At 48.5% G+C, this 26,542-nt stretch overlaps 8 protein-coding genes across 8 annotated transcripts; 3 read left to right on the top strand and 5 right to left on the bottom strand.

The window, feature by feature from the left end:
- Positions 1–81: 81 nt before the first annotated feature.
- On the top strand, positions 82–673 carry EV420DRAFT_1501229 (transcription initiation protein spt4). The gene is made up of 3 exons (XM_060471044.1): positions 82–291; positions 349–457; positions 508–673. The coding sequence occupies exons 1-3, from the start codon at positions 169–171 to the stop codon at positions 627–629; spliced, it is 354 nt and encodes a 117-aa protein (XP_060338048.1). The 5' UTR covers positions 82–168; the 3' UTR covers positions 630–673.
- Positions 674–3,260, bottom strand: EV420DRAFT_1501232 (uncharacterized protein). The gene is made up of 8 exons (XM_060471045.1): positions 3,096–3,260; positions 2,557–3,044; positions 1,664–2,499; positions 1,559–1,614; positions 1,417–1,505; positions 1,129–1,369; positions 859–1,073; positions 674–803 (listed from the first exon to the last, which is right to left on the bottom strand). The coding sequence occupies exons 1-8, from the start codon at positions 3,201–3,203 to the stop codon at positions 755–757; spliced, it is 2,082 nt and encodes a 693-aa protein (XP_060338049.1). The 5' UTR covers positions 3,204–3,260; the 3' UTR covers positions 674–754.
- Positions 3,261–4,377: 1,117 nt separating this feature from the next.
- EV420DRAFT_1501241 (kinesin-like protein) lies at positions 4,378–10,726 on the top strand. The gene is made up of 22 exons (XM_060471046.1): positions 4,378–4,584; positions 4,635–4,892; positions 4,948–4,959; positions 5,016–5,034; positions 5,084–5,094; positions 5,148–5,263; positions 5,316–5,509; positions 5,559–5,853; positions 5,906–6,113; positions 6,171–6,454; positions 6,506–6,526; positions 6,594–6,600; positions 6,653–6,705; positions 6,756–6,884; positions 6,941–6,973; positions 7,029–7,065; positions 7,116–7,884; positions 7,941–9,777; positions 9,834–9,949; positions 9,996–10,082; positions 10,133–10,241; positions 10,294–10,726. The coding sequence occupies exons 1-22, from the start codon at positions 4,521–4,523 to the stop codon at positions 10,411–10,413; spliced, it is 4,779 nt and encodes a 1,592-aa protein (XP_060338050.1). The 5' UTR covers positions 4,378–4,520; the 3' UTR covers positions 10,414–10,726.
- A 904-nt stretch (positions 10,727–11,630) lies between these two features.
- On the bottom strand, positions 11,631–13,748 carry EV420DRAFT_1684318 (cyclopropane-fatty-acyl-phospholipid synthase; the record flags this gene model as incomplete). The annotated part of the gene is made up of 7 exons (XM_060479259.1): positions 11,631–12,107; positions 12,165–12,797; positions 12,859–12,955; positions 12,988–13,133; positions 13,295–13,353; positions 13,410–13,426; positions 13,489–13,748. The coding sequence occupies 7 exons, from the start codon at positions 13,746–13,748 to the stop codon at positions 12,081–12,083; spliced, it is 1,239 nt and encodes a 412-aa protein (XP_060338051.1). The 3' UTR covers positions 11,631–12,080.
- A 1,119-nt stretch (positions 13,749–14,867) lies between these two features.
- Positions 14,868–15,282, bottom strand: EV420DRAFT_427271 (uncharacterized protein). Its single transcript, XM_060482064.1, has one exon. It carries the CDS (start codon positions 15,169–15,171, stop codon positions 14,959–14,961), a length of 213 nt encoding a protein of 70 aa, XP_060338052.1. The 5' UTR covers positions 15,172–15,282; the 3' UTR covers positions 14,868–14,958.
- Positions 15,190–16,352, bottom strand: EV420DRAFT_1501249 (ADP-ribosylation factor family-domain-containing protein). Its single transcript, XM_060471047.1, has 4 exons — positions 16,189–16,352; positions 15,849–16,128; positions 15,716–15,796; positions 15,190–15,648 (listed from the first exon to the last, which is right to left on the bottom strand). Exons 1-4 carry the CDS (start codon positions 16,251–16,253, stop codon positions 15,448–15,450), a joined length of 627 nt encoding a protein of 208 aa, XP_060338053.1. The 5' UTR covers positions 16,254–16,352; the 3' UTR covers positions 15,190–15,447.
- Positions 16,353–16,444: 92 nt separating this feature from the next.
- Positions 16,445–23,370, top strand: EV420DRAFT_1616612 (uncharacterized protein; the record flags this gene model as incomplete). Its single annotated transcript, XM_060475138.1, has 27 exons — positions 16,445–16,503; positions 16,557–16,707; positions 16,764–17,019; positions 17,076–17,156; positions 17,198–17,223; positions 17,272–17,670; positions 17,722–18,163; positions 18,212–18,705; positions 18,756–18,884; positions 18,939–19,019; positions 19,069–19,545; positions 19,597–20,023; positions 20,080–20,345; positions 20,477–20,623; positions 20,676–20,735; positions 20,806–20,886; positions 21,013–21,042; positions 21,449–21,525; positions 21,582–21,629; positions 21,678–21,825; positions 21,848–21,880; positions 21,934–22,147; positions 22,377–22,522; positions 22,555–22,652; positions 22,729–23,092; positions 23,132–23,182; positions 23,233–23,370. The coding sequence occupies 27 exons, from the start codon at positions 16,445–16,447 to the stop codon at positions 23,368–23,370; spliced, it is 4,923 nt and encodes a 1,640-aa protein (XP_060338054.1).
- Positions 23,371–24,095: 725 nt separating this feature from the next.
- Positions 24,096–26,489, bottom strand: EV420DRAFT_1501262 (uncharacterized protein). Its single transcript, XM_060471048.1, has 9 exons — positions 25,954–26,489; positions 25,849–25,901; positions 25,330–25,787; positions 25,119–25,283; positions 25,025–25,068; positions 24,812–24,944; positions 24,599–24,760; positions 24,429–24,547; positions 24,096–24,379 (listed from the first exon to the last, which is right to left on the bottom strand). The coding sequence occupies exons 1-9, from the start codon at positions 26,082–26,084 to the stop codon at positions 24,160–24,162; spliced, it is 1,485 nt and encodes a 494-aa protein (XP_060338055.1). The 5' UTR covers positions 26,085–26,489; the 3' UTR covers positions 24,096–24,159.
- Between the last annotated feature and the right edge of the window lie 53 nt (positions 26,490–26,542).

Here is a 26,542-nt window from a genome sequence, read left to right on the forward strand (position 1 = left end):
CGTGACATGCCACGTGATTCGTGACAAAGCTGATCGGGTCCTTCGGCATCAGCGGTCAGTAGGCATCTGAAATTTCCCAGGCTCCTCATTACATTGACAGCACGCCTTGCTCTCCTCCACGGACTTCACAATCATTTTTTCAGCTTCTCCAGTTTCGCATCTACAACTATGACCGCCGCGATACCTGCACCGAGAAGTCGGCAAATGCGGGCATGTCTGCTCTGTTCTGTTATTCAAACATCTTCCGATTTTCGTAAAGACGGATGCCCCAACTGTGACTCGATTCTCCAGGTTCGTCGTCGCTGTCCACGATCCCGTGCATCTGAACACCTTCATATTCATTCATAGCTACGAGACAATCCCGAGCGTATTCAGAGCTGTACTACGCAGTACTTCGATGGCATCATAGCAGTGACCGACCCTGAGAAGAGTTGGGTAGCCAGATGGCAACGAACATGTACGTCTGTGCCCTTTCTCGCTTCTCGTCTTTTTCTAAAGCCTTTTCAGCAAAATTTGTTCGTGGGATGTATGCAGTGCGAGTCAAAGGACGAATATCAGAAGATATAGAAGCTGAGTTGGAAGCAGCGGGGATCAAGTATCGACCACGAGATCAGACAGAACAGGATTAAAACATTATACAGGCTCGTGTTATTATGTGGTAGTGTACATACGTTTGTAAAATTATTATGTGAAAGATGCTCACGTCTAAAGGGTTGACGGCAGAAATACGATGCACGGTACATGTAAACATCAGTCAGAGCAGGTCATGCAAAACGCTGTCATACTTGTGTGGAAAATGGGCACTGTTAAAGCAATATCTCAGCAATGGTCCCAAACAATGATGGCGCAGTCCCCTACCTCAGCATATCCTTCGCAAATAATATTTGTGAAAAGGTCTTCTCCACGTCAAGAACTTCGAACAATCTCAGTTTATCTGGTCCAGAACTTGACTCTCCTGAACGATGTGTAGGATGCAGGTCGCTGTCTCTAAGGGCCCAGAGTAGCCGACCTGGCGGAAACATCTTTTTTGGCTGTTGCATGTTCGCTTCTAGTGTCTTCCGCATAGCAATAAACTAGGGGAAAAACTCCAGACCTCGTTGTATAGAAAATGTGAATCTTGGCACGCACCCAATCCGGATCATCTTGTGAGCCCATTCCAGCCTTCCACTTGTTTGCACGGTCTGTCACAGCTGCATAACCCGACTCTCGCAAGGCACCCCCTGCAACATCTGCGTCACACAACCACATGGCTGCATTTCTGAGGTCCTTGACCGTTCCTATGGACAGCCGAGATACGACATCATGAGAATACACAAACGACACAATCAGATTTTCGGACAATTTGGCAAGGGGGACATCAGTAGTTGCCCTAATGAAAGAATCAGCTTATGAGAACTACTCATTCGTAAAACGTACGGTGGGGCAAAGCAATACACAGAAACCCGTCGTTTTACCGGGAGGCCGCTCGAGCGAACGGTCAAACACGTCCTCACGTCTGCCCACATCTAGAAAGCTATGATGACAAAGAACATCATCCACATCACATGAGGAGACATACCAGACCCAACACTGCCGCAACGCCTGCACCAAGACTGTGTCCACAAATAACCAGATCTACGACATTAGTGGGTAAGAGTAAACCGCACAGGAGGAAACAGCGTACCATATCCAGGATTTCGATGTAACGCTTCTTGTACGGCAATTTGAACTGGTTTTCCGACATCTCCCATCGCCTTTGCCATGCGAAGAATCCCACTGTGGACCTGATACTTCGGTAATGGTGGTTCTGAGGTAGGAAAAGAAAACTGTCCAGGAATAGGCGTCTCGTCATGCTCTAATGTTGTTGTTCTCGACGGCGCAAACTCTTCCGGATCGCATGTCAAATCTACCGCAATCTCATTGAGAGACATCGTGCCGCGAATTACGAGAACTACTTGTCGTCGACCATGATCGGTCAAAACCCAGAAACGAGGCATGAGATGCTCTTGTCCGATTACTACATCCGCTTGGATGTGTTCGTTGGAAGACTTTGCAAACTGTGAGAAGATGTCATGGTCGTGCTTCCCGAGCATTACATCCCACCAAGAATACGAATCTGGTATTGGTGATGGTACCTCTCGTTCGGACAAGTCCCCACTGGCTTCAGCTTCAGAAGCATTGATAGCGCGCGCAAGCTGGGCCTCCTCCGATCGTGCCTGCGGGGAACCGGCAGGCATAGACCCAGATGGTGTCAAGGGTACGCCGAAGAACAGCAGCGTCGGTCCGCCGTAACCTGCGAGGACCATTTTCGAGAGCCTACGCAAAGTTGCTTTCAAGGCAGCATTTGAGAGTCTTTTGGGTTCGACGAAGACTTGTGGTGATGATTTAGTATGCGCTACCTTGTGGCGGTGGTGGGCTACGGATTGGGCGCGCGGAGGCGCCTCTCCAATATCGGCGGCGATAATTTGGGCGCGATTGCCAGGAAAGATAATATCTGATGTGACACGCACACGGGATCCTCTAAATACCCAATGATAAGCAGGCACTCTTCTGTTGTATAGACAAGATGCCACATACCGGCGAGCGTGTAAAGATTCGATGCTTCGCGGCGGATCTCGAACATGGATTTCTCGGAGGGACTTGAAGAATCTTTTCTCTTGCCACTCCCGGGTAACTCCTTGTAGAGAAACCCAAGCAATGACACCTCTCGCAACTTGGGTCAACCCATACTGTTTTTCAGGAAGATTTCCCGCATGACCAAGCTCCTGCCACTCTCGTTTGAGTAGGGCAAGAAAGGCGACCAAAGAAAAGGAGGTTTCACTGCTTCCGGGGAAGATAACGCTGAGAACGTTGATGGAGCTGTGAGCGGCAATTATAGATGTAGATGTGATATATTCGCTTAGAAAAATAGGCGCCAGGGTAATCTGCTCGGCGAAGGAAATGACAGAGGATACGGCGCCACCTACGACTGGCTGTGTGACATCACTTCCGCCGAAGAGAGTGTTGTCTACAACGGAGGTCGTTACTTTGACGGCTGCCGATGCTACGTTTCGTGTAACCGAGAACTGTGTGACCATCAATAACCCGGGACCGTCGAAGGACTAGGCGAGACGTACCCCCAGTTTGGTACCTGCTTTGACGACCGAAAATCCAAGTGATGCAGCAGAAGAGGCCAAATCTAGAGTATTTCTGCCATAGGAATCCCAGTTTTCCATAATGGCCATAGATGTAGCATATCAAGGCTTGCAGCTTGCGTACAGCTGCTTGGAGATGGCAATGAGGAGAGTTTCAGCATGTGAAATCCGGGTCTATTGGGTATCGGACCGTAGTTCCGACTACTTAAGTTTATGCTATTTTGCAAGTACTAATGTAACTAAAGTAGTGTAAGGAAGGTAATATAAAGCAGCCAAATTTCGAAATAACAAGATATCCCAGTTGCTCTTCTCTTCTCGAAGAAGCGTAATGCCAGCCGCAGTTCCGCGAAGGAGACCCTCGGACATTTAATGCATCAGTTATCGTATCGATGGGGCAAGATGGAACTAGACTATTTCATGCGGGGTCCAGGTGGGAGATTCTTTTCAATAATCTGTCGTCTGCATGCGTAATGCTACAAGAGCCTCCGGCGATGAAATCCACCAACGAAAAAATGGCAGACCAAGGTTTAAAGCGGATAGTTCATTGCTGCCGGCATGGATCAGATCAAGTTCTCATTGTCGAGACTCGAAAGAGCATAAATTGCGTTCCATTAGCACAGCCATTTTCGAGAATCGAACCGAAATGCGGAACGGCGGAAGAGTCTTGCCCCAGCCAGAATCTGCCTACAACGGGTTTCTTCACCGATTTAAATATGAATGCCTCGAGGATGATTTGAGCACGGCAGTGATTCAACAAAAGACACGGTTGGGACTAAGGGTACGGTGTTGTGGACTGCGAAGCGCCAAGAGAGACAGCCAAGAAGGATAGCATTCATTGCTGACTGAACTGGGGTTCAGCCACTTTCGCAAAAAAGGAAACGAAGTTCGTTGCGAGGTAAAAGGGTCCTGAATGTCCGGGTCACGGTAACGAGTGAGTGCCTACAATGCTTACATTGCCGCCAGAGATAAAATCCTGTCAATTAGCTGACATCGGCTTCGAGGATAGTGCGACGTTCCATTTGCCCTCGCCACGGTCAACCAAGACATTCATGGACCAAGGGAATCCTGGCAACGGCTAGCTGCTACTAGTCAGTTAGTCAGGGAACATTCAAGAGATGTAATGAGCAAAAGAAATAAAGACTGGGAAAGCTATCGGACCAAATGAGAAGCACTGGAGACATTGCCCGACGCGAATGTCATTGTTGCCGTGCAAATAAAAGATATCTATCCGACATCCGCGTGCGATATTGATGCACAGCCACAAAACGCCTGCTCGCCCTCTACCATCAGCCACCCCTCATCTCTCTTTTTTTTCTATTTCTTACCTCCTTCACCCTCTCTGTCTCTGCGGCTCGCTCTTGAAGCGAGGCACCTCCATTTTCTTAATATTATTTTGGAGGATTAGACATGGCAGAGGCTGGTGACGGAAACATCAAGGTTGTCGTGCGATGTAGACCCCTCAACTCTCGCGGTGTGTCTATCGACCTCTAGTCTGCAATTCTTTCTCATTTTCTACTGCAGAGCTCGCCCGGGGCGCGAAGCCACTCATTCGCATGCAAGGAAACCAGACGTTTCTTGACCCTCCAGAGCATGGCTCGCAACAAGACTCAAAGCGCGCGACGGAGAGGAAAACAATGGCGTTTAGTTTCGACAAGAGTTATTGGTCTGCAGGACCGAGGGATGAGCCTGGTTATTGCTCTCAGCAAATGCTGTACGATGATCTCGGCAAGGAGCTCTTGGACCACGGTTTTGCAGGTTTTAATGCGTGTATTCTGGCTTGTGAGCGACACATTTCTCCTCTGGAACGCTGAAAGTACTGAAGTTATGTTGTAAGATGGTCAAACTGGTGCGTTATAGAGTTTATAGTTAGCATCAAGGCACTGACGAGTGGTATTTACCAAGGGTCTGGCAAGTCCTATAGGTGAGTCGCTGATCTTCGCGACGCATTCAGTCCACTAATTATGATACAGTATGATGGGATGTACGTATGTTCGGCTATACGCGTTTTTTTCCTGCTATAAGTCATCACTTCAGATGGACCCGACAAAGGAATCACGCCTTTGACTTGTTCTGAACTTTTCGATCGCGTGGAGTCTAAAAAGCGAGCAGACCCTAACGTCCAGTTCACAGTAGAGGTTTCATACATTGAGGTATATTACCGAACCCTGTTTTTGATGCAACGCCGCTGACCTCATGGTGCAGATTTACAACGAAAAAGTTCGGGACCTATTGAATCCCAAGAACTCTGGCAATCTTCGTGTACGAGAACATCCAAGCTTGGGTCCGTATGTAGAGGACCTATCGAAACTTATGGTTAACAGTTATGAGGAAATGATGACACTGATGGACGAGGGAAATAAGGCGCGGACTGTGGCAGCTACTAACATGAACGAAACGTGCGGCAATTTTTTATCTCTCTGATGGGGTCCATTGACAACCATTAAGATCTTCTCGTTCGCATGCCGTATTCACCCTCCTCCTGACAATGAAGCGACACGATGTAGACACGAATATGGATACCGAGAAGGTCTCTCGAATTAACCTAGTCGATTTGGCCGGCTCGGAGAGAGCAAACTCCACCGGTGCTACCGGACAACGATTGAAGGAAGGCGCCAACATAAACAAGTCTCTTACCACCCTTGGGAAAGTTATATCGGCCCTCGCAGCGGCGAGTGCCGCCTCAGATAACAAGAAGGGCAAGAAACACAAGGCAGACGAGTTTGTTCCCTATCGTGATTCGGCAAGTTTATGTGACTGTGACGATCAAGGACTTGAAGCTCATACTCCTTCAGGTGCTGACATGGTTACTGAAAGACAGTCTGGGTGGCAACTCCAAGACGGCCATGATTGCAGCTATTTCCCCTGCTGATTACGAGGAGACACTAAGCACCTTGCGGTACGCTGACCAGGCCAAGAAGATTAAGAACAAGGCCGTAGTCAACGAGGATCCTAACGCGAAGCTTGTGCGTGAGCTCAAGGAGGAATTGGAACTGCTAAGGGGTGCGTGGTTGTTTTTATCGTTCGGTAGATATTAACGTCATGCCTGGCTTCTCCTAGCTCGCGTGATGGGCGCCTCTGGGGAAGACACTTTCGACCCCAAGGTACCTCCAGAGAAGCAGAAGGTCACCTATCAAACGAAGGACGGTCGGATCAAGACCGTAACGAAAGCTGAGCTCCAAGAACAGATGGAAACCAGTGAGAAGTTGATGCAGAGTTTGAATGAGACCTGGGAGGAGAAGATGCAAAGAACCCAAGAGGTGCAAAAGGAGCGTGAGAAGGCCCTCGAGGAGCTGGGCATTACGGTGGAGAAGAACCTGGTGGGCGTGCATACACCCAAGAAGGTAAGCGAAATATTGTCTTTGCGCGTATACCCGCTGACTCCTCGGTGGTAGATGCCTCATTTAGTCAATCTGGTACGTTTCTCTCAACGGTTCTCTATTCGAACTTCCATAACTAATGCCTGGAATTAATCTCACATAGAATGAAGGTTTGCGCTGATCTCTCTTCAGGACTTCTTGATAGCCTCATCGTATCCACAGATCCACTCATGAGCGAATGTTTAATTTACCAAATCAAACCTGGGAAAACGATGGTCAGTCATTCTCTGATCTTCACTGTACATGTGATCGAATGTTTTGGTAGGTCGGCAGGCTGGAGGGCGAAAAGCCTGCGGCCATTCGACTCAGCGGAGACAATATTCTTGAGGAACACTGCTATTTTGAGAACAACGATGGTAAAGTCTTCATATATTGCATGCCGGATAGCGCCACGGTTTGTGATTCTCTTCTGACGCCAATCACATTAAAATTCTAATATTTCACGTCTAGTTCTTAAACGGAAAGCAGATCACTCCTGGACAGGTTCGTCTCCATTAAAATGTCGAGAAGCGACCGATCCTCATTTTCGAATGATTAGCCCTACAAACTTCGTTCTGGCTTCAGAATCATTCTCGGTAAGCTGAACATTTCTAAGCGGGTGCTGTGATTTCTGATTCGTCTGAAGGTGATAACCATGTCTTCCGGTTCAATAATCCCGAGGAGGTCCGCAAGCAGCGGAATAGGGCTACCATGAAATCCAATTTGCAGCAAGGGTTCACCGCTGCTGACCTTGAAAATGGCGGGGAATCAATGCCCGTAACACGGGCGGAATCTACAGTGTCTTCGATTGAAGATGACATGGATTGGACATTCGCTCAACGAGAGGCAGCGCTGGCCCGTCTAGGTCTCGACCCCACCTTGGATAATCTGCCGGATGACGACTTAAACAAGCTGTTCGATAAGATTACTCAGGTCAAGACCATGCGAGATCATCATCTCAAGCCTCGCCCAGAGAGTAGCCTTAGTCAAGCAGATGACCTCTGGAGCGAGACGGGGAGACAGTTTGCTAGCGATGCTACAACTGATGATACTAGCGTCGATGCCTTGGGCAGTCCGGAACCCGAGACACCGCTGAAAGATGTGCAGAACCAGTTGGAAAACCGTTTGCATGCGATTGCGGAGTCATCTCCCGAAGCGGAAGATCTGAAAGTGGAGAAAGATCATATGGAGCATCAACTTCGCCTTGTGCGCGCTCAGATGAAGCGTATCATAGACGCCAGGGCCCGTGGTGAAACCGAATTAGAGACGATGGATTTTGAACCCGTCATTTACTCAGCACGGCAACTCAGGCTTATTCGAAAGGTCCTTGACAAATGGAGAGCACATCGATCATTTTCGATGGCGGAAGTAGTTCTATCCAATGCAGTCGTCGTCAAAGAGGCCAACATCATCAGGTAAATACTTCTCTTCTCGTCATTGATCGCTTTCAATCTTCTTACCATATCTATAGCAAGGAGCTAGATAAAGATGTGTCTTACAACTTCACGATTGCGTCTGGCGGTTCATTGGCAGCCCCTGTGTCTGCTGTTGACACTATTGCAGGGTTGGACCAATTTGGTGATGTTTCGGACCCTGTGCTGGCTTCAGCAACTCAGCCATCGGTGGCCGTCAAAATACTTGATAAGCGGCACAGTGCTATTTATACGTGGTCGCTCGATCGTCTGCAACAGCAGTTGCAGCGTATGCGCAACCTAACCACATATATTGACCGCCCTTCATACACGCAACACTTTTCTTCCGATGAACCCTTCTACGACTCCCCCCCTCCGGAGTATTCATTTGTTGGAAATGCACTGATATCTCTCGCGCCTCTATCACGCCGGTTATCCTCTATATCCACCGTGCCGATATTCTGTCGTTACACGTCAGAGGCCATCGGTTCATGCAGAATCGACATCAAGATTGTCAACGTTGTCGCTTCTTCCAAATACCCCAATGGATCTATACCCTCTACTCGCGCACCCTCACCCGTTCCAGCGACTATATCCCCAGGCAGTAAACTCAGCTTCTTTGTCACTGTTGACACTGTAAAGGGTTTGTCGCCTCATGACTTTTCAGCTGTTCACCTCCAGGTCCGATTATCTTCCTTCGCCGGACCCACTATATCGTCGGAAGAAGTATTCCCATCTACTACCGTGGATCTCGAATCTGGTTCTCTTTCAGAGTTAAAGTTCCGCCGTAGCTTTAGCATTGTCGCCACATCCAAGGTGTTGGCGCATTTGCGTCAAGGATATGCGCCGATAGAGTTCTTCGCGTCCATCAGGCCGACGTACCTCGAGCGTTTGGAGCGATGGGATGAGATGCGGGAAATCAAGCACGTTCCTCGCTCTGGGACCTCTAGCCCCGAGTCACAAACCCGGCCCGCGAGTTTGCCGTGCATGCGTAGGTCAGAAACTGACTTCGTGGTGCAACAAACACATGACGTCGTGGCCTGGTTACAGCTTTGTGAACTGGCGCCCGACGGACAATACAATCCTGTCCCAGTCATCTCGCAGGGTAGTCATGATCCAGGCTCATTTTCGCTTCACCAAGGTCTCCAACGCCGGATAGTGGTTTCTCTGGCGTCCAACTCTGGCCAACAGTTCCCTTGGATTGAGATCACCAAGGTACGGATAGGCAATGTCCGGCTACTTGATCCTAAAGGTCGCGTGCACGAATCAACGTCAAAGGCTTTGGTGACGCTTCCTTTACTTAAGGATCAGACACTAGAATTTCGACCTGACGGAACCGGTCTGTTGTCAGCAGAAGTTCTATGGGATTCCAGCGTCCATGATTCGGTTCTATTGAATAGGGTGACGGCAGCCAATCAACGGATTCTATTACAATTGAGCTGGGCAGTAGCTGTCGAGACTTGCAGTGATCCTGTTCAGTTCAATGCGGATATCGCCATCACCATGCAGACACGAGATGCAAGGCCGCCCTCACGGTTCCTTACGTTCCTGGGATCGAACAAAATACTAGCGAAGAGCAGTACATTGTTCAGCGTGCGCTTGTCACCTCCTCTCACGAGATCCCCCAAAGATCTATGGCGTCTAGATACGTCAGAGAAATATGTACGGGGTGAGGAGGCTTTGGGCGTGTGGAAACCACGGGGCATATCTGTGGTGGAAGATTACTCCCGCTTGATCACAATGGAGAGACGAGCTGCAGATGTTCAAGCCATACGTGTCATACTTGGAGCCTCGCCACCCAAGCATGTGCAGTCTGATGCACTTGCTTGGCGAGCCAATGGGCTTCTGAAAAAATCTCTAGAACTTTGGCAGAAGCGATTTGGACAAATGGGCGATGTGAGTTTTTTTATCTATCGCCGGTCAGCGCAGTCTCTGATTCTCCTTTTGCTTAGATCATTCTCAGCCAGGAGCCAAGTGATGAGGGTAGTTGCCCATCGAAGCAGACCACAGATCTAGATTCCCTTGAAGGCATCAAGTTTGTTTCTGAGACAAAAGTCGTACCGAGAAGGTAAACGATTCGAGCGCCGCTGATTTTTCTATTAACATCATTTCAGCGATGGTGCTACAAAAAAGGGCCATTTAATGATCCTCGTAGACGCCGGCCAGAACATATGGGAAAAACGGTGGTTCGTCCTGAAAAGGTGCGCACTGAGGTCGTGGCTTTTCTAATCTTCTCCTGATGAATTATCAGACCATACCTTCACATGTATGCACATTCAAATGAATTGGAGGAAGTCGGGGTGGTTAGCCTTACCGGTACTAACGTGGAAAGTGATCCGCAGAAGGAAATTTTGTTGGGGGTAAGTCATTTTTGCATATGACTGAACTCAATTTCTCAATCTTTCATGGCAGAAACCGTTTTCGTTCACTCTTTTTACGTCTTCCAATTCTCATGCACTCGCAGCTCCAAACAATAAAGAGCTTCATTCATGGGTTGTGAAGTTGGATCCCACTCGTTTGGTACCCTCATGATAATTGTTACGATTGATTTATGCCTTGTTCAGCTTATTATATCTGTCCTTTCTGTCTAGTTTTCTGGGTTACTTTACATACCGTGATTTAGTTTTCGTCATCTCGCAAGTGGATTTCATGCATACATACTCATATCACTACCCTCGCTATCTGGTCGTTGCCGCTCATTGTCTAATTTATAGATGTTAAACCATATGTACCATTCAATATCGGTAGTACTGTTATTACAAGCTATATAGCCCACAGAGACTACTTCATGTATTACGTCGAAGATTGGATGTCTGATACAGGTGGAAAATAATTCAACATTGTAATTGCTTTCTTCATTCTAGCACCTCGGCCAGAACCACTGCATCGAGTTAACATGTTCCTCTACTATCAAAGAAGTATCCATGTGCTTCCCGTCTAACCTTGAAAGCTGGCCAAATTGCTGGCAGCATGGTCGGGTCATATGGTCAATTGTTCGGAAGTTGTAGAGTAGTAAGCGATTTGAACGAGATCAGCACTTCTATAATTATACCGGTCTCTTACCAGAACATTATTATACGGTCAGGGCCTTGTGTGAGGAAAGTTCGAAGGAGAGGCCCGTGATCTTAAGTTCTCAGACTACGACTCTCTGTATACATACTGGCCCACATGTGCCATGTACGGGAAAAGCAGGATGGAAGCGCGCAGTCTATATCACCCAGTTCGTTCTGATCGTATGACTGGCGCCACTTCGGGGCCACTTGTGTGGTATGATAAAGGCTTAATGGGGGTCGACTCATGAATGTTACTCCCAATATCCTCAAGGAGGCCTCGACTAGTCTGTCTTTACCTGACAGCAAAGGCGCTGACTTGGTAAAAGTTCATGAATCATTGTGTTCATTTGTCATTTGAGTTGAGCGTTCATTCTGTCCTCATTACCGACTAGGCTATACGGAGAGTCTTGATGCCCGCAGGGATCTTGGAAGGACTTCGAAAGAGCAGATCCCTAGGCCCAGTAGTTGTGTGAAGTGCTTGATGATTCTACCGTTTTCAACCGGTGCATACTGTCGGATCCTGTAGCTATTCCGTAGTCTTACCGACTAAGATGCCTAGTTGACATGAGAACGTTTTCAAGGTCTTGGGTATCCCAAGGGACAGGTCAGTCTGATTCAATTCGCAGGCAGTTCGATCTCGTGAGAACATCCGGGCATCGCTGGACACCGTGATATCGAACATCAGACCGAGATGAAACCGAACCTAATGACTTCATGACTCTCACAAGGAAACTCTAATAGTGCGTATGGACTTCTTTGCGAGAATGTGCTTGTACAAGAAGCGCAAGGGTCATACCAATTCAACAGTGATCACACTCGCGCTGTTATCCAACCTCCGAATGCACATTTCGGGCGATAAAAATTATCAGGTGTTTTTATTTCAACGTTTTGAGTGGTATAATATACATCTTAGTAATGCATGTGATGTCTAGTAGATGCAGTGTTATGCAAGAGGACCTTAGTTTGCCATTCCAGAATATCACCGACGAAAGCTGCGCGAAGACTGAACACCCGAACAATAAGGGCGAATCAAATGGTCGAAGAGGAAAGATAGAATGTGTGTGAATTCGAGTCCGTTAATCTTGAATATGAGCGACTGATAATGATAGTATTTGGCAACTCCTTGACCCAATTAAAAGGATCAGCTTAATCGCAGATTTCAGGCGCATCATTCTATGCGATAAGATCAATTTAGTAAAATCGAAACATACGACGAAGCTGCAAACTGACCTCTCGAATGAACGTCAACATATGGCACGTAATGTAACCCTTCGCGAAACCTGCTCCAGCATAGGCAAACAGGTACATCCACTTCCGCTTGAACGCTTCATACGACTGCTTATCGTTCAATCCAGCATAATCTTTCGCAACCATCTCCTGAGTCAAATTCTTCTCCAGCCGCCTTCCCCACTCTCGGAGTGTTCGCGGGTAGTGAGCAGCATGGTTCTCAACTCGCTCAAGGTTAAAGTGGGGAGAAGCCGCCTGAATCAAGGCAGATGCCGAGGGAAGACATGAATTCGGCCACATGTACTTGCGCATGAAATCTTCAGCTTGGTATGAAGAGTACCGCGATTCGGGGAAAGTCGAAGCGGATACGACAGCGGTGGCATTGTGGGGCTTCAATGCGAAAGAGACGAGTCGGAAGTAATTGGAGTAGTGTTTCGATCCGACATGCTCAAGCATCTCGACGGAGACAAATGCGTCGAAGGCATTTTCCCATTCGGATGGGATATCCCGGTAATCGAGGAGGTGGACGCGGATTTTATCGGAAAGACCGGCAGCAGCGATTCTTTCCTCAGCGAGCGTCTTCTGCTCGATGGAAAGCGTGAGGGTATCAACGGTGCATCCGAATGTGCTAGCAGCCTGTAAATGAGAAGGTGAGAAAAATGGTATCACTGAAAGGAATGAAAGGAAAGTTACTTACCTCGATCGCGAGTCCTCCCCATCCTGAACCGAATTCGAGAACACGGTATCCCGGCTTGAGACGAGCCTGACGAAGGACATGGTGTAATTTTTCTCCGCTGGGCGGCTTCGAGGTCACCAGGAGTCGGACCTGATTTCAAGATCACCTCGGACACCGCCCTCGGATTCATCCCAGAGAGCACATGAATACATCATTTCGGATGAAAGGAATGCTTTGAAGAGCTCGTTCGATTGATCGTAGGATGCGATCACGTTTAGACGAGCGTTACTTTTTGTCTGGCCAAGGAAGGAAGTTGTATGCACTGGAAAGCGTGGAGGTGATGCGCGTGTACGTAGATGACAAGGTTTCTTGCATTGTAGACTGGATTATCGAGCCACAACTGGGGATGAATACGTTTCAATCACCCTCAATGCCTAGACTGAGAAAAGGTACTTACGTTCATGGCTGCTCTGAGGTCCGGGAGTTCGATCTCGCCTATCATGTACGCTTCGCTGACTAAATCAGGTTAGCTTTCGATTGATTACAGATTGGCGGTTAGGCGAGACACATACAGCCAAGATCACCGGAGCTGAGGAAGGAAGAAAAATTAGTCCTCGATGTCATCAGTCGGGAAAGGGGAAAACAACGTACAGTATGAGTCGTAGCCAGAAGTTGTCACATTTCACTTTGATATGGACATAATTACACCCTTTTTTGAGGGTTCCGTAGGTATGAGAGCCTTCAGCATCATCGACAACTAGGTACCCAACAGCGATAGAACTTGATAGTGTCGATAGAATAGACTGGCGAGCAAACGAAGCGAGCCATGATCGGGGGGAAAACAGGGCTAGGGCGCCCAGAGGTGAAATGGCGCTCTCAGAGGAGAACTGTATGCAGGACTTGGAGGCCATTGGGAGAAGGACAGACCGCTGGATGATGGCATTTGAGACCAACCTGGTTAATGCCTTTATAGGGTTCGGCGGATAAGAGAATCAGTTCAATTTCGAAGGGTAGTGCCTTGAGAATCATAATCATTGATATTCTTGTCCTCAGGGAGAGCATCCAGGGTCAACTCTATGCAATCGGATCTGAATCTTAAGTTCATTTAGAATGCCTGAGAAGACCGTGCAGACTTTTCCACAGAGAAGCCTAAGACGGAGACCAGACCCAGAGAAAGCAGTTTAAACACCGGATAGTTAGCTTATAGAATGGTATGCATGGCGCGAACCTAAAGTCTATCTTCAGCTCAAGGGAAGCTCCCCGAAACACTTACCAGACCATCAACACGACCAAACAAGTCCCCGGTACATCCCCTTTGGTGTGATTTCGGAACAGCGGTCAAGTTGCACACTGAGCGCGACTGAGCCAAATGTAAAACACGGCCGATAGAAGAAAACCGACTCCATGTCAGCTTTTTATACCTCAAACTGTGGCACTGAGCGGGAGAAGAGTGAAGCGACCATCGAAATTTTGCGGTCTGTGATACCGTGCAATCCATAGTTGGTCCATAGATGAAGTCGTCCGTGGACCAATGGGTACAACGAGGACCGCCCTGTAGATCTCTTTCCCTTCTCTGTCCGTGGATCTACTTGTCGCGCGAAAGACATATCATCAAGATTATCTGAGATTACTCGAGGTCATTTAGAAAAAGTATGAGTCGCGGTGTATCGCGACCCTGCCTTTCCGCGGCCAGTCCTCCGTATGACATCGTCCGAGGCTCACTAGGGCCTACCCGTCCCTTGCCAGTCGTTTCCGTCCGTGGCACGCGTGGTATTAGGCCATTTGTATCTGATTTTCGCCTCCATCTGACTAAGCTCTTGATACCTTTGCCACGGCAAATTCCTGAACTGTCAAGCCATGACGGATACGAGTTCGAGCACATCCCATGGCGAATAGCTAATCACCGTGCATCTTTTGCTCTCTCGGACTTGTGTTGTTGACCTTCTCCATTCCATTCCGTGGCGTAGCGGAGACTACACATGTATGATCTTTCTCCCGTACGGCCCTACGCACGCGTCGAAATTTGTGACCAGTCCCTGTTGCGTGTCTTACGTTCCCATGGATCAGCGCAGCAGGTGATCAAGTCATTCGGAGATCCACTGAATACACACGTAACAACCTCTATGTGTGTATCAGCTCACGAAGAGCTATTCCGTCTTCATAACTTTTGTCCAATTTTTGGGGGTCATCGGGAGCGAACACGGTTGTAACGTAATCAAAGGAGAGTTTTGTGGTGTGCACAAAGAATGATGCGCACGCGAAAGCGAGCAAAAAGAGAGAGATCTTACTCCGCATTACAGACGGAGACTCAAAAATCAGAGCCTGAGAACCCATATACCTGATTCTACTCACCTAGCTGCGATTTCACCGTGGGAAGGCATACGGAGTCATTTGAGGGTATAAGCGTGTCCTTCATGGTGAACTTCGCGGGGGATGGCATCGTGGGCGGCAATTCTTCGACTGCCCCGTTGTCAGAGGATGTCGGTGTTTTCGGATGAGAATTATCTTGGCAAGAGGGAATGTTCGCGTGCTTGAGAAAAGAACTACCGTGAATTCCAGAACATAACCTTATACCGCTACGTACTCCGGCGGCAGAAAGCTTGACGGTATTCAAACGGAGGTTGCGCTTGTATTGATATCGTGCGGGCGGGAAACGGGAGAAGAGTCGAGAGATGTAGAGGAATAGTAGTACAACCTTCCAGCTACGTCACTTACAACCCAGTCAAGCCCCTCAAACACGTTAGCCCCGGTCATTGCACTGCATGCGAATATCTTCCAATGGTGAGATTTGATGCTGTTGAGGTCAAGCGACTAGATGACAAAAGTACGGGGATCATAATTAGAATTAGAAATCTGGAGGAATGGACAAGACACTTGCGGCTATAATCTCGGCAATATTCAATGCCCCGGGAAGATCCTGCTTATTCGCAAACACGAGGAGGGATGCACCTGCTAGACGCTATACATAACAGTCATCTCAGCGCCACATTACACTGAGAAACGCGACTTACATCCTCACTTAAGAGACCCTGCAGTTCCTCCTTACAATCTTGCATGCGCATTCGATCCGCAGAGTCAACGACCCACACCACGGCATCCGTTTGCTCAAAATAGTTGCGCCAATATGGCCTGAGAGTCCGTTGCCCCCCGACATCCCATATGTTTAGGGTGTATGGTGAGGATGGTAATGAAAGCGTCTTGATGTTGAAACCAAGTGTAGGAGACGTTGCCGACGTGTCTTCATGTGATATATACTTCAATATGGTCGTCTTCCCGGCGTTATCAAGACCGCTATGACATGACAATCAGGTTCTGTATGAAATGAATACCGGTGGATCTTTGAAGACGTACAGAAAGAGAATACGCATTTCCTGCGCTTTAAGGCGATTTTTTCGGATGATAGTGAGTAGTCCCATGCTGATGAACTTGAAGAACTTCAATAGAATGCCACTATCGGCGCAGCACAGGCGGCGAGTCGCGTGAGGACTTGATCCTTGCAGGTCAAGAAACGATATGCTGACAAAGCCATTTCTGCCTTGATCCGATTTCACGAAGTCTGACGCACTCGGCACCGATACTCGTTCAGAAAGGCCTACGTCGACAAACCATGGCACCAAAAAACGCAAAGGGCAAGAAGGGCAAGAAGCACAATGACGATGATTTCTGGTGCATATATTATTATAACGTTCATCCAGCGTGCGGATACTAATGTATCTTAGGGACAAGGCCGGTGAATCTGTCCCAACTAATAACATCGTCAACCTCACTCTGAAGGATGACGATGACGAAGTCAAGGGCGGCGGGGGTGGATTTGCCGCGCTTGCAGTCGATAATGGTGTAGAAGAGGAAGAAGATTTCGGTGGGCTGATGGTCCGTTTGCTGCGCGTAATATCTTCACCGTATTGCCGCTGACATGCATTCCACAGAGCGCCATTAAAGCTAGCAGTGGAAAGAATAAGAAGGACAAAAAAAAGGCTAAGCAACAGCCTGTAGATCTCGACGATGCGGAGGAGAATGAAGAGGCAGAGGCGAAGAAACAGCCGGTTGAAATGACGGCGGAGGAATTGGCCGATGAAGAGTGGGGTCCCGTCAAGGACAAAGGGAAGGGCAAGAAGGGAAAGAAGGGCAAGGCTGCTAAAGGGAAGCCGACTGAGGATGAGGAATTGGAAGTCCAGACAAAAGGTAAGTTCCCTATATCTTTGAGAGAAGATTCTCATTCTTAATCTATTCCTTATCAGAGGAAGCTCAGTTGACGACCATTGAATCATCACCAGTAATATCCACACCTGCTGCTGATGCCGATGAAGACGATGCAGAGGGTGGCGGCGTCAAAATTCTTTCGAAAAAAGAAAAAGAAAAGCTGAAGAAGGAGCGGGAAAAGGCGTGGTTCTTTCATTCGCTCAATAACTGACGAGACTAAACGAATACTTGTAGGCCAAAAAGAAGGCTCAAGCAGTAGCCAAGAAGGAAGCTGCAGCGCCTAGCGCACCCGCACCAACGTCCTCCGCCGAACCCGCACCCCAAACTCCTGTAGGTGACGATGAGGGCGATGGTGATGAAGGTGCTGCTACAGGTGCTGCATCGAAGAAGAAAAAGAAGAAGAAGCCCGCCAAAAAGGACGATGAGCCCGCCCCGGCTCCAGTTCCTACCAAGAAAAAAGCTGGCGGCATCAGTGCCCTGAAGGCCATGATGGAGGAGAAGAAGAGGTTAGAGGAAGAAGCAAGGAAGGCCGAGGAAGCTGAAAGACTGAGGATTGAGGAGGAGGAACGCAAAGCGGCAGAAGAAGAGAAACGGAGGGAAGAGGAAAAACAGAGACGGAAGGAGAAGGAGAAGGTAGGTTTCAATCATCTCGTATGATGAACTAGATCCTGATTTTTTTTACAGGCAAAGAGGGAGTTAGCGAAGAAGGAGGGTAGACTGCTCACGAAGAAACAAAAGGAAGAGCGGGCGATGGCTGAAATACGGAAAAAGGCATTGATTGCCTCCGGTGCTCAGATTGAGGGCTTGCAGCAACAGCTGACTGGTGGTCCTCCAAAGAAGGTCGTCTATGGGAATAGGAAGAAGAACATCAAGAAAGAGGTAACGGAGTCGAGGCCTCGGACACCTGAACCTGAGCCTGAACCGCCCAAGGAACAGGTGAAGGAGAAGGAAGATGTTAACGGGAAGAGCGCTGCAAAGGAGGACTGGGATGAGAGCAGTGAAGAGGAGAATGAGGATGCCAAGAAACTCGAGGGTGTCAAGGATGACTGGGACGCATCGAGTGATGAAGAGCCAGAAAAACCTTTAGCTGCACCGATCGAGCAAAAGAAATCTTCGACACAGAAAGGTGACTAGTCATGTATTAATCCTTCGTCTCAGCTAATGGTGTTCTCAGCACCTGTCCCGGCTCCGACAACACCAAAAGCTGCAGAACCAGCACCATCGACATCGAAAGCTGCCCCTCCACCGGTCGCAAAATCAAAAGCCGCACCTGTCGAAGAATCTGGAGAGTCAGAAGAAGAAAGCGACTCCGGAGACGGTTCTGACTCTGACTCTGATTCTAATTCTGACGACTCTGATTCTGAAGAAGAGTCGTCTTCTGACGATGAACTAACCAATGTTCAGAAGATGGCTGCTCAGAGGAAAGCAGAAGCAGCTGAACGACGAGCGAAAGCCCACGAAGCCGCGTTGGCCGCCCGTAGTAAAGATAACCTACGAAGTCCAATTTGCTGTATTCTGGGACATGTCGATACTGGGAAGACCAAGCTACTTGACAAGATTCGACAGACTAACGTTCAAGAGGGCGAAGCCGGAGGAATTACGCAGCAAATCGGTGCAACGTATTTCCCCGTTGAGGCCATCAAGACCAAGACCGCTGTCATGAACAAAGTAAGGATAGGCTCATGTTCCAATGCCTTATCTTATGATCTTGCTTCTAGGACGGTGCACAAGAGTACAAGATTCCGGGTCTTCTGATTATAGACACACCAGGACACGAATCTTTTACCAATTTGCGGTCTCGTGGAAGTTCCCTGTGCAATATCGCTATATTAGTCGTAGATATAATGGTATGGCCTTGTTCTCTTCCTCGGGCTTTTAGGTGTCTAAACTGTTTCCCTTAGCACGGCCTCGAGGCTCAAACCCTCGAATCGTTACGTCTACTAAGGGACCGTAAAACGCCTTTCATTGTGGCGCTGAACAAGGTAAGTCACATGTCCGTGTTTCAAGGACTGGTGGTAATATCCAGTGAAGATTGACCGTATGTACGGCTGGGACGCCACCCCCGATGGCGCTTTCCGCGAGTCATTAGCAAAGCAAACCCGTGCTGTCCAGCGAGAGTTCGAGGACAGGGTGGCCAAGACTATCGTGGCGTTTGCTGAGGAGGGCCTGAATGCAGTGCTTTATTACGATAACAAGAACTTTGCTCGGAACGTCTCCCTCGTTCCGACGTCTGCAATAACTGGGGAAGGTGTACCGGATATGATCATGCTTCTGGTGAACCTGACCCAACAGAGGATGAGCGATCGGTTGATGTATCTAAGCGAGCTGGAGTGCACGGTATTGGAAGTGAAAGTTATCGAAGGTTTGGGTACGACGATTGATGTGGTGTTGTCGAATGGTATCCTAAGAGAAGGGGATAAGATTGTGGTTTGTGGTTTGAACGGGCCAATAGTCACTCAAGTGCGTGCCCTGCTGACTCCTCAACCCTTGAGAGAGCTTCGGATCAAGGTTAGTTTTCATCTGCTCATGATTTGGCCAACTGAGTTACATCGATTACAGTCTGCCTATGTACATCACAAGGAAGTCAAGGCGGCCTTGGGAGTAAAGATCACGGCGCCAGATCTGGAGAAGGCGATCGCTGGTTCTCGGCTGCTTGTGTGTGGGCCCGATGACGACGAAGATGACCTTCGAGACGAAGTCATGTCCGATTTGACATCGTTGTTGAACAACATTGACAAGTCTGGTCGCGGCGTTTGCGTACAATCTTCGACGCTTGGTTCATTGGAAGCCCTTTTGGACTTCCTCAAGGTCAGCAAGATCCCGGTGTCTGGAATCAACATCGGACCTGTCCACAAGAAAGACGTCATGCGAGCTGCCACGATGTTGGAAAGAGCGCGGGAGCTCGCATGTATACTCTGTTTTGATGTCCCGGTTGATAAAGACGCTGAGCGAATGGCGGAGGAGATGGGTATTCGCCTTTTCAAAGGTGACTAATTTCCCGTTCCCCTCCCTGACTTCTGTGAAACTCATCGCGCACTGTAGCCGATATCATATACCACCTGTTCGACAAATTCACGGCGTATAATGCTGAAATTATGGAGGCCAAACGACGAGATGCTGCGCCTCAAGCTGTATGGCCCTGCAGACTCAAGATTATTGCCGCATTTTGTAAACGAGACCCCATTATTTTGGGAGTTGACATTCTAGATGGTACCCTGCGGGTAGGAACGCCGCTCGCTGTGGTTAAAATCGATGCCGCGACGGGTAAGAAGGAGATAATTGATTTAGGCAAAATGTGCGTTATCCTTGTTGCGTATCTGTCGGAACCGTTGATGTGTTAACTCGTCGGCGCAGAACGTCGCTGGAAATAAATCACAAGTCACAAGAGGTGCGTGTTGTTTCAGTAGTTGAGGACCTCGGTTTCTGATCTGTCAAGCAGATTGTCAAGAAATCCCAAGCAGGTGGAGGGGTCGCAGTGAAGATTGAGCACGCGGTATACCAGTCGGCAAAGATGTTTGGCCGACATTTCGATGAGAAGGATGAACTGCTTAGCCATATTTCCCGGCAGAGTATTGACGTACTCAAGGTATGGGATTCCAGTTAATACTAGGGTACTCTCGACTAATGTTCCGTGCCAGTCTTCTTTCAAGGCGGATGTTTCGAACGAGGAATGGCTACTCATCAAGGCACTGAAACCTGTATGTTTGTTTCCTTCTTCTCACTAGCTTTCAAGCTAAGTCTTGCATGTAGCGCTTCAACATTCAGTAGAAAGGTACAAGGGGCACAGACCATGCGGCACAAGGGCGCAGGCTACCTGATCTGGAATTATCATCAATTGACCAAGCAGTTGTAAATATATACAATTTTCATCTTTGATCCGGTCACATCTCCTACACCTCCCATCTCCACCGACGAGAGATACTGAGTATGTCCACGCATTCCAAGGCATCCCTTGAAGATGTGCCTCCGGCTGAGGTGCCGGCCGACCAAGACCAGTTGCAATTGGTGAAGATGCTAGAACTCCGGAGGGAGCCTTGCAGTTGATGGGTCGCTATCTTGGTAACGTTCAATTTCTAGTGGGTATACTGGAATGGCTGCGGGTATCCTCATTGGACTTGTGGGTTCTCGTCCGCTTTGGTAGCTGTCTCGGGCAGATGACGGTTTTCACTGCGGAGGAAGGACCGCAACTCCTTTGAGGGTTGAGATAATACCGCTTGAACCTGATCAGCGCTCAGACCTGCGTAGGGAAGCCTCCAGTGTTTTAACCCATTTTTTTTCGCTCCGTCGAGGAGCTCTGTGCAGGCGTACTGACCTATTTTTTTGCAGCAAAAACTGGGATATAAACAGGTAGATAGTCATATGTTATTTTGAGCCATGGCCTGACTGACCTGTCATCATTTTCTTTTCTTAGCAACTTCATCGAAGCTGGAATCTCATCGAAAGCTTCGCGGCGAGTTTTTGTGCCTTGAACTTTATCGGAGGTGTCAGGTTAGTTCTTATCTCGTCGTTCGCGTGGGTACATAGCTTAAACCTGCCGCCGAAAGGTCGGGTCTCTTCTTGGGGCTTCTCGCCGGCGGTCCTGCTGCAGTATGGTAGGCATATCTTCATCCGCGTATTCCGTCGTCCAAGACCGTTTGCAGGTCTTCGTATATTATTACGATCGTGTTCATGCTTATCACGGCGGCGGTCTTGGCTGAGATCTGCTCTGCGTTGCCTCTCAGCGGTTCTATCTACATCTGGGCTGCGGAAAGCGCTGGGCCGAAGTATGCTAGGTTTTTCGGATTCATCGTCGCCTGGTGGGCATGCACAGGCGTGGATGACCTTTGCTGCCGGGAATTGCCAGGTAAGTTGAGGTACATGTCTCCTATTTTGTTTGTATATTTATAATATTGGTAGACCACGGCGAACTACATAGTATCCCAACTACAAGTCTGGGAAGTCGATTTTCCGGGTGGTTCTTCCAATGATAATGTCAAATGGCGCGCGTTCATATGGGCGTTATCTGAGGCTATGCTACTTTTAGCTATAGCTATCAACTACCTTCCGCCGAAGCTCTATTCGGCGGTGTTTCGATTCTCCACGGCATTGATGATGGTAGATTTCTTGCTCTGTGTTCATCTGGCTTCCCATCGGTGTCTCCAAAACGTATGGCTTCAGGGATGCGAAGGAGGTGTTTACCATGACCTGTAAGCTCCTGTATGGAATAGACGAATCCTCTTTACTGAACGCGACAATACAGATAATGGGACTGGAGCACCCTGCTGGATGGAACTTGGATTTTGTCCTTGTAAGAGTGTTCTTCTCGGGCATGAGATGATTGCTCACTTAGTATGTTGCAGCCTTTTTCACTGCCGGAACATTGACGGGATTTGACGCCTCTGGACACATTGCGGAAGAAACGAAGAACGCAAGTGTCGTAGCAGCCAAAGGCATCTTGACGAGCGCCGCGGCTACCAGTATCTTTGGGTTTCGCGACTACCATCTTGTTCTTATTCTGCACGCCAGACTTGGACACAGTTGTTCGCCCTGGATGCACCGCAGCCTTTCGTCCAGATATACGCTTTGGCGCTTGGTAGAGGCCCCAGCATTTTTATGACCATAATCGCAGGTGCTCGGTTTGATTCCTGGTTCGTGTTTATGCTCGATAACAGACAGTAGTGGCTCCGTCTCATTTGCTTCCCAGAACACTAGCATAGCCATTGTAGCGGCATCGAGGCTCGTATTCGCGGTCGCCCGAGATGGTGTTCTTCCGATGTCAGGATGGATCGGAAAGGTGGATTCTCAAGGACAGCCCAAGAACGCGGTTACTGTTATGTTCGTTTTCGGGGCTGCTATTTTGTGCACGATTCTTCCTAGTCAGGTCGCATTCACGTCGTTGGTGTCTGCTGGTGGTGTGCCCACCATCGCTGCATACGGGCTGATCGCGCTCTTTGCGGTTCACTTTGACTCCGAATCATTTCCGAACGTCGCACTTCCTCTTGGGAAAGTTCGCGATGCCCTTTTATGCAGCAGCGGCGTTGTTCAATGGGTTGATTTTTGCGGTACTGGACTTTCGGTATTCTATGGAATGAACGCTTTGCTGACGGTCGAATAGGTCATGATCTCACCTTTCTACTTCCCGACTACCGCCGAGACTTTCAATTTCGTGAGTGAAAGCCTATGTGAAGCTGTCGTTCGTTCTGATGTGATGTAAAGGCATGCGTGATCTTTGGTTCGGTTACGATCTTTGGTGTTCTTAGCTGGTACTTCACTCCGGAAGACAAGTGGCTTCGTAGGGAGCATGTCCTTCAGTCGTTGAAGGCTGCAGACGGCAATGCGAGCAACGATGATTAAGTTTCTTCGATCTTTCACTTCCTTGTGCTGCCTTATTGGCGTATTCTTTAAATTTCATCCTATCGATACACGTATTTCTTTGCTCTTCCTTCACTATACATTTGCGTCATATTGGCAGACACGAAAGCGTTCTTTCTAGACCATTTTTTACCAGAAGCATGTCCGACAGAAATGCGCAAGGAGAAACCCCCTGTAAGACGAATGGCCTCAATGTATCGAGTTCGACAAACCGACATCCAAGTAGCAAATGTCTGATGCCGATGGCTGAATATGGTCATACCAGGCTGAACGGAATCGGTGAACAGGTACAAAAATTCCCAAATAGCCGCTACCTCTTGTCATCATTGCGGCCGTCGTCGAGCTCGACGTTCCGATTGACTGTATATCCGTCCCCGATCGTTCAATGTCTACAATCAACCTCCTTCTGGCGCGTTCCCTGAAGCGAAACATCAAGCTCTCCCATCTACGTTCTGGCATCACTTTTAGCTTATTTTCTAGTTCTGCTGTTCTCGCGTTCTTGATTTCAAAGTGGAGATAGAATCCCACCAAGCCTGTTCAATTAGCAGAAGCGCGCGTGCTCTCGCTTTTATCAAACATGAAATAAATGTCCTGAAGGATCGACACGTCCTAAATCGTAAGCTTCAGAACAGTAACCCCCTCCTGCATCAACGCCCTGCGACACTTTATCGACACTCGTTCTATGGCTCACTCAAAAGTAATAGCGTTCGCTTCTCCATTATTTGCAAGACTTCATTTTCTCTGTCGACACAATTAAAAGATAACAGTTTTTTAAAAAAGGAACGACAGTGTAAGAACAAAAAAGAGAGTAGTGCGCCCTGCTTGGCCCTGCTGAGGCTGCTGAGGTCCAGGCGTTTGAGATTCGGACGCCGGCTTCCTCAAGCTGCGTATGCATTCTAGCATCTGCGTCAACACCGCTGTGTCTTTCCAGGACTCCGGAATCCGCCACTGCCAGCCGTTCGATCTGTAACCTTTGGCGGTCTCCAAGAACCTGCGACCGATCTAAGTCAGGGATCATTTTATACAACATAAGCACCTACCACTCAGGTGCTTGGTCTTTCATTCGTAACTGCGACTGAGACTGGCTAGGCTGAGGACTGTAGTTAAATTGATGGTGCTGTACCTCCCAGATGATACACTCCGCTATGAATTGCGGCACCTTTTGAAAATAGTTAGATGAAGCGCTTTTGTTCTACGACGCAGTATTCACCATGATATCCGTGAAAACGTTGAGGACGGAATTAGCGACACTTGCTGACAACAAGAGGCACTCTCGGGGGTAGTGGATTGATCCCATCACATATCCCGCAATGAATGTTACAGCAACGACGCATGTCAAAAGGATGGCAAGAAGATCTTTCTTACTCGTGAACTTGTCCAATTTGTCAGGCTACGATAGTATCAACGGATAATTGGTACTAACCAACTCCCGTGGGTAATCTGGTTTTGCACTGAGAGGTGTTGGGTTGGGTGATGTGGTGGTTCGGATTCCTTTGAAGCACATTGAATATGCCAGAACAAATCGCGCTTCTATGAGACGACAGTAGTAATGACCGCTTGTTGAAATGTGCTTGCATAATGGCACTGCCCTTCACCGTTAGAAGTCTGAACTTCATGGTATATGAAATGTACTTGCGTTGCGCCGTCTGCAGCAGCTGCGCTCACAGAATCCCTTGATTTCTGTGATATCCATTAATGCAAGACCATCGACATTTATAGGGCTCACGAACAACATCATCCCTGACCATACGCAATGCATAGTACGTTGAGCTCACGATTGCCACCACGATGGTTTGCCACCCGTGATCCAAAGCAATAGCGCAAGGCGAGAGAATCAAGATACCCAGGTTTACAACCGGGCCGATTCTGTAGATAGCTAACTGACATGGTGTGAACTAGAGATCATGAGTATTATGTTGCAGGCACGACTGTGCGACTTACCTGACCCTCTAATCCTTCAAAAAATTTGAAGATCGCCGGATAGGGCAAGACGATTGCCCAGAAACTTATCCAGCACTTCGTGGATGTTTTCCATACAGATGAGCATTTATCACAGCCCCGAGTCCAACAACGTCCACACGTAGTCTTGATGGAGCTCCAAACCCGCCGGAGGAAGTCCCGACAGCCCGTGAAGATTCTGAGCGCAATCAATTGACCCCGGTAGTGCCAAAGGAGAATCATTCCCGTAGCAAAGACCGCCAGTCCAATGGTAGCAACAATGATTACCAGCCGTTTTTTTGAAGGCATACTATTCACACCTGGAGGTGATGTGTCTGATGAAGTAGGAGATTCTAGTGTGGGTAGTTGGAGGCTGAATTGGTAGGTGATATCGCGATGCACGCCGTGGATGCCTATCATGGGGAGGGGATGGTATACAGGTGTAAAAACGGAAAGGTTGCCTGCAGTAGGAAAGAACATGATTTGTCGGGAGAAAAGAGCTGATGTCGCCTTAGCACTGACCAGGTTCTTGTTCTGTGGCGGGACCACCACAGATCATAGTCTGCATTCGATATCTGTTAGGCGAGTTATCAAAAAAGCACAACGAGGTGAAGGGCGATTACGCACCGAAAATTGCACACAGAGGACGTTTGATGTGGGCGTGAAAACACAGATGGTTTGGATATCAAAGATACGGGGAAAGCCACGGATGCCGCTAACAGCGAAAATAGAGAGGTATACAGTAGGAAGAAATACATAGTGGAAGGGAAAGGAAAGTAACCTGGCCCTTCATGAGGTCAGCTCTATATAAAGCGGTCTGACTGAGACATGTTGATCGCTTGATCGAGCCTCTTGGACGTGTCGGCAGCGAACATTGGGATGGACCAAGAGACCCATAAAGCTGGTGTAGTACATTATTGAGATGGACAGCGGTCGTTGGATTAGGAGTCGAGGTAGACAAGTTAGAGTCAACTGTAAAATGACGACAACGGTGCAAGTTACAGGACGGGGGGATAGGAAAGTGGAAAGTGTTGCGACCATGTGAGTCACACTCCAGATCTGTGACCTACCCCTTCCCAGGCGTCGGTGACGAGCGAGCACGGCATGGGGGACGAGCCGCTCGAGAGATTGGTGACCGCGCACGCGATGAGCGAGTGAGGGCGCGCCGTCGGAGTTTGAATTCGGATTACCGAGCCGGTGACGGAGCGATCGGTCC

The sequence above is a fragment of the Desarmillaria tabescens genome, assembly GCF_030435595.1.
Source record: "Desarmillaria tabescens strain CCBAS 213 chromosome Unknown EV420scaffold_2, whole genome shotgun sequence".
Classification (NCBI taxonomy): Eukaryota; Fungi; Basidiomycota; class Agaricomycetes; order Agaricales; family Physalacriaceae; genus Desarmillaria; species Desarmillaria tabescens.

Bases quoted from the DNA above. Each gene is read 5' to 3' on its own strand.
- EV420DRAFT_1501232 (XM_060471045.1), bottom strand. From the start codon at position 3,203: ATGGCCATTATGGAAAACTGGGATTCCTATGGCAGAAATACTCTAGAT. The intron at 3,045-3,095 runs GTACGTCTCGCC...ATGGTCACACAG, and splicing joins AAGCAGGTACCAAACTGGGG to TTCTCGGTTACACGAAACGT. The intron at 1,506-1,558 runs GTATGTCTCCTC...ATAGCTTTCTAG, and splicing joins TTGCGGCAGTGTTGGGTCTG to ATGTGGGCAGACGTGAGGAC.
- EV420DRAFT_1501229 (XM_060471044.1), top strand. From the start codon at position 169: ATGACCGCCGCGATACCTGCACCGAGAAGTCGGCAAATGCGGGCATGT. The intron at 292-348 runs GTTCGTCGTCGC...ATTCATTCATAG, and splicing joins ACTGTGACTCGATTCTCCAG to CTACGAGACAATCCCGAGCG. The intron at 458-507 runs GTACGTCTGTGC...AAGCCTTTTCAG, and splicing joins AGCCAGATGGCAACGAACAT to CAAAATTTGTTCGTGGGATG.
- EV420DRAFT_427271 (XM_060482064.1), bottom strand. From the start codon at position 15,171: ATGGGTTCTCAGGCTCTGATTTTTGAGTCTCCGTCTGTAATGCGGAGT.
- EV420DRAFT_1501262 (XM_060471048.1), bottom strand. From the start codon at position 26,084: ATGTATTTCTTCCTACTGTATACCTCTCTATTTTCGCTGTTAGCGGCA. The intron at 25,902-25,953 runs GTGCGTAATCGC...CTCGCCTAACAG, and splicing joins TCCTCTGTGTGCAATTTTCG to ATATCGAATGCAGACTATGA. The intron at 24,761-24,811 runs GTTAGTACCAAT...AAATTGGACAAG, and splicing joins CAGATTACCCACGGGAGTTG to TTCACGAGTAAGAAAGATCT.
- EV420DRAFT_1501249 (XM_060471047.1), bottom strand. From the start codon at position 16,253: ATGGGACTACTCACTATCATCCGAAAAAATCGCCTTAAAGCGCAGGAA. The intron at 15,797-15,848 runs GTAAGTCGCGTT...TGTTATGTATAG, and splicing joins AGGGTCTCTTAAGTGAGGAT to CGTCTAGCAGGTGCATCCCT. The intron at 15,649-15,715 runs GCAAGTGTCTTG...TTTGTCATCTAG, and splicing joins ATATTGCCGAGATTATAGCC to TCGCTTGACCTCAACAGCAT.
- EV420DRAFT_1501241 (XM_060471046.1), top strand. From the start codon at position 4,521: ATGGCAGAGGCTGGTGACGGAAACATCAAGGTTGTCGTGCGATGTAGA. The intron at 6,706-6,755 runs GTCAGTCATTCT...ATGTTTTGGTAG, and splicing joins TCAAACCTGGGAAAACGATG to GTCGGCAGGCTGGAGGGCGA. The intron at 9,950-9,995 runs GTAAACGATTCG...ACATCATTTCAG, and splicing joins ACAAAAGTCGTACCGAGAAG to CGATGGTGCTACAAAAAAGG.